Source organism: Bremia lactucae, linkage group LG10 (assembly GCF_004359215.1).
Source record: "Bremia lactucae strain SF5 linkage group LG10, whole genome shotgun sequence".
Taxonomy (NCBI): Eukaryota; Oomycota; class Peronosporomycetes; order Peronosporales; family Peronosporaceae; genus Bremia; species Bremia lactucae.
In genome coordinates, this window is record NC_090619.1 from 670,671 (window position 1) to 675,043 (window position 4,373).

General features: G+C 43.9%; 1 protein-coding gene across 1 annotated transcript; it reads right to left on the minus strand.

Moving 5' to 3' along the window:
- Nucleotides 1-2,745: 2,745 nt before the first annotated feature.
- CCR75_004064 (uncharacterized protein) lies at nucleotides 2,746-3,796 on the minus strand. Its single transcript, XM_067962154.1, has 5 exons — nucleotides 3,687-3,796; nucleotides 3,531-3,606; nucleotides 3,351-3,456; nucleotides 3,138-3,266; nucleotides 2,746-3,073 (listed from the first exon to the last, which is right to left on the minus strand). The coding sequence occupies exons 1-5, from the start codon at nucleotides 3,753-3,755 to the stop codon at nucleotides 3,016-3,018; spliced, it is 438 nt and encodes a 145-aa protein (XP_067814973.1). The 5' UTR covers nucleotides 3,756-3,796; the 3' UTR covers nucleotides 2,746-3,015.
- Nucleotides 3,797-4,373: the final 577 nt, after the last annotated feature.

Consider the following 4,373-nt stretch of genomic DNA (forward strand, 5'->3'; position numbering starts at 1 on the left):
AGTGCTTTTGTCCTTAGGGAACTCGCATGGTACGAATTCGTAAAAACCATTTTGAATTCAAATGCAAAGACTCGCAGGATTGGGACGTAAGACGTTCAATCCGAGTCGACTCATCGATGGCACTTTCGTCCATCGATGAGCTGCTGATAATTCGTTCGTTCTCAGAAAACACTATTGCCGACCAAAAATCAGCCACGTTCTTGTCATCTGGGACAAGTACGCAAATCATCATGACTTTACCACTACGCAGATCAAGCAAGAACCGTTTCAGCTCTAGCGTTGGCAATTGAGTTATCTCCGAATTAATTTTTGGAGGCGCTATCAGATCAAATGTATAAGCGCCTACACTTGACCCGTTGTTTACGTAGACATTTAGTGTCTCAGTTTCCTCTTTGAAGCTTAATTCGAAGGGTACCTGGGAACCTTTGACAACAGGTTTTGAGGACTTATTCCGCTGAATATTAGGGCTTAATCTCTTATCCCCCCAACTACATCTAGTTGTGGTTGCGCAACCACAGCGAGATCCTCTACGATCGACTCTCCAGTCGAGCTTGGACTTTCATACTGTTTCTTATAGACAGGCGTTGGGTATCTTTTTGGGTGTTGCTTTTTTGGGGTAGGTACACACAATGTTTGTGTGTGTGGAGCAACTTTCGTCAAAAGTCGTGCAAATTCGTTTGACGTTGGTGGATCAGTAGAGCTCTCCGCACCTACTGACCCCGACTGTAGGTTGACGATTCGTCTCGTTGCTGCGATTTCGCAGCAGCGTCGGATCCGCTTCCTTCGCTGTTCCTAGCGGGAGGTCGATCGCGTAAGGCCCTACACTAATAGGCGTAGTCGCCCGTCTTCTGACGACGATTGCATTTTTGCAATCTCTTGTACCTTGAAGACCAAAATTCCACGCTCTGTACGTACGAGAGATGTATGGGTTCTGGACCTCTGTTTTTCTTGTCGTCTCGGAGGACGATAAGCTTCAGAGTGGACGAAAGCCTTTTTAAGGCTGAAGTCCTCCTGTTAAGCTACAGATATCGCTTGGTCTAGCGTTTTTAATTATAGCAAGAACGGGTGGGTATTGACAGGACCGTCTGCAAGACCCTTGATGATTATAGATACCTGTGTTTGCTCATCAATAGGGTGACTCACGGTATGATTGACTAGGTATCGTGTATGTTGTGCGTAAGCGTGAAGGCCACGCGTGCCCTGCTTCAAATCCAGGAGCTCGGCTGGAGCTTTGAATTTGGCACGTGGCGGCTCAAACGTTTGCCTGAGCCAGGTCTCAAAGACCTCATACAACCCAAAACCAACGAGTCGTAAAGTTTGAATATAAGTTGACACGTTCAGTTCAGTTGGACATGCCAAATTTACTTTCGTCGCATCGTCATCGATGCGGCGAGCTTCTATGGCATCGTCTAGGATACCAAACCATCTTAAAAGGGAGTCGCCTTTGACGGCCTTAAACTTGGAGATTTCTATCTTTAAGCTTTCGGGTCGACGTGGAAGCGTCGGAACGTTAGCAGCATGTAAATGCTGCTGTCTAATTGTTGATCGCCCTGTTCTCTCAACACCGCTGGGTGTTATGAGCCTTGCTGGTGAAGCAATGCTACTTTTTCTTGGACCATCGAGTTCGTGTTGTATGATTTCGGATGTTGCTCGTCTCTTTGTAGAACGAACAACATGGCGCTGACGGCTGGCCCGCCTACGACCGAACTGATGCGTTCGATCGCTCACCATTTAAGGTCACGCAAATGGGTGAACCTTTCACGCATTGCATGATAGCCTTCTTGGGGAGCTTGAAAGCTCTCTCCTTTTTCATCCAACATGTCCATGTTGGATGGTACGTGCGTAGACCGTTGAACGGACTACGAAGTGCTACCAGGTGTAACGGGGCACCCTTTGTACTGATAACAGTACAAGTCAACCTACACTGATTACAGTGAAGGTGGAGTGCCTCGACTTCTTCACGCACACGACGTGCAGAGGAAGGTTCTAAGCAGCTAAGAAGTCTTAGCTACTAAAGATAAATTCTAAGTCTTTAAAATGGAGAGAAAGTACAGCTGTATTAATATGACAAGTTATTTCATAACGATCTTCTATCGAATGGCTTTTGAATATTAATAACTAACTATGCAATGGGCCTCCTTGCGCGACGCCTAATCGTGTCTTGTAACGATTGGCGGAGTCGATTTAAACTCTGTTCAACCAATCAATAGAACTAATGCCTTATTGTGTCAATATTACCAAAGTTGGTGGTATTGGAACTATTAAGTCAAAATTGATAAAAGATATTAATTTTGTACTTCTTTATTATTTTGCCTCATAGGAAATGACCTTTTTTATTTTTCTTATAGGAACTAATATTTTTGTAACCGGACTCCCGTTACAATTGGTCTTTCTACTTTTTTCGATCAAAGAGCACGCTGTAACTTCGAGTATTCTCATAGCCAAAGCTTTCTGCAAAATTTGTCTACTGCTGATTGACCCTCCACGAAATTTTCGTACACACGGATATCATTAATAGTAAGCACCATCGTGAAAAAGCAAAACTAAAATATGGCTCGGCAATCCTACATATACCCATACTTAAGCAAATGTTAAACATATTTATTCTCGTGCTATAATAAGCAAAAAATGATTTGCTTTACAATAATGCAGGTTCCTAATTGCGCAAATTGTGCATGTTGACAACCGCATGTTGTTCCGTACGAGCTTCCGAAATAATGCCAACAAAAATAGTAAAGAGAATGTGGGAACTGAGCGGCACAGCTACGTGTTTGCCCAGGAGATTAAACGATGTGAAGTGCATTCATAATTATTCGTTAACAGCCTGCGTTACCTTTTCTAAAACCTCACAATTCAAGATTTTTATTTTCCGTCAATTCATAGTTTGCAAAACGCCATTTGCAAAAGCCCACGGTACAGTCAGCATCGCAGAGCAAGTAAGTACCAAATCGTTTTTATCCTCACTTAGAAGCATTTACTTGGCTTTCAACTAGAGACCAGTAGCACTCTCGTTACCTATGCGCGCTTGCCTTTTTTTCGACTTTTCGTCGAGTTGACAATAGCAGACACCATCCTAATGCAGTACATATCTGGTCAGATGATAGCGTCAAAATACAACTTAGTAAGACTCTGCGCACCAAAACATGCCGTAAACGATCTGCAATCCATAAAACACAGTTCTTGCAATGGACTCTAAGCGAGCCTGTTGCAAATTTTTAAAGCGCAAAATCTCTGTCGGGTCCATCATGTGCTCATTCCGCATAATGCTGCAGTCACAAGCAGAAACATTCGGAAGAGTCGTCTATCGCTGAGCTTGCACTTGCGTTAGAAATAAAAAACAATGTACTCACCGCCGTGCGTGCCACAACGCCATCGGTATATTAAGGAGGAACACCCAAGGAGCCCAAGCTAACAAGCACAGAAACAAGAGGACACCGTGGAGAATCACCTCCGGGTCTGCTGCAGGAAATACCATTATTTAAATGCATTTGCTTCAAGCATATTGAACATTGCGACCGCATTAAACGCACAGACGAGCTTGTTGAGACGCTTGGCTACATCGGCCGGGTTTAGATGGTCCAGCTCCAGCTCGTCGAGGGTGATTAGCTGCAGAAAATATATGGTCAGCAGCAATAGCCAAGGAGGCAGGGAAGAACTCGTAGGAGATAGGACCACCCGAGACGCACCCAGTAGCCGTTCAGAAACGTGAGCGCTACGATGTCGATAAAGCTCAGCACCGCAACAAGTACTTGCATCGTTGTGCACTTGTAATAAAGATAAATTTAGGTAACCCGCGGATTTTGATAATTTTCTAGCGAATTGTACCGCTAAAGCCAAGTCGCTGAAACAAAAATCTGAATTTCACCAGACATGGTGCTAACCCGGCGTCATGCGTCTCATCATTGTAATGAAATATACATTGTTAAATTCGTTGTTTTATTAGGACAGCGCGTTTTAAGCGGATTCTAACGAGGGCAAGACACCCTGAAACGGGATAAAGTTGCCCTAATGTTACACGGTCCCCGTTAAGTACACTTGGTATACTTAAGGGGATGTCAAATTACTAAATAATAGAAATTAGACCCAGCACTCGGGTGTGGTGCACATTTGTGACCAGCCTTTGTGTATGTGATGCACATGGGTCCATTCACATTAGGAAGGATGACGCCCAGCGTCATCCGGGTGATGACGGCTAGCGTCATCCGTTACGCGAGGTATCTAGAAAGAGACGCTCGCAAATTCAAATTAAGTGTTATCTATAGAGATGACATTTTAATTGGTAAAAAAAGGTATTTATATTTAAATACGATTAAATATAAACAGTCTGAAAACTACTTCCTACTTGGTAAGTGCGCACGAGGAGCCGGATTACC

What these genes read in the sequence shown, in the direction of transcription:
- CCR75_004064 (XM_067962154.1), bottom strand. Translation starts at nt 3,755, where the DNA reads ATGCAAGTACTTGTTGCGGTGCTGAGCTTTATCGACATCGTAGCGCTC. An exon ending in CGTTTCTGAACGGCTACTGG is followed by an intron (nt 3,607 to 3,686) that starts GTGCGTCTCGGG and finishes TATTTTCTGCAG; the next exon opens with CTAATCACCCTCGACGAGCT. An exon ending in GCGTTGTGGCACGCACGGCG is followed by an intron (nt 3,267 to 3,350) that starts GTGAGTACATTG and finishes TTGTGACTGCAG; the next exon opens with CATTATGCGGAATGAGCACA.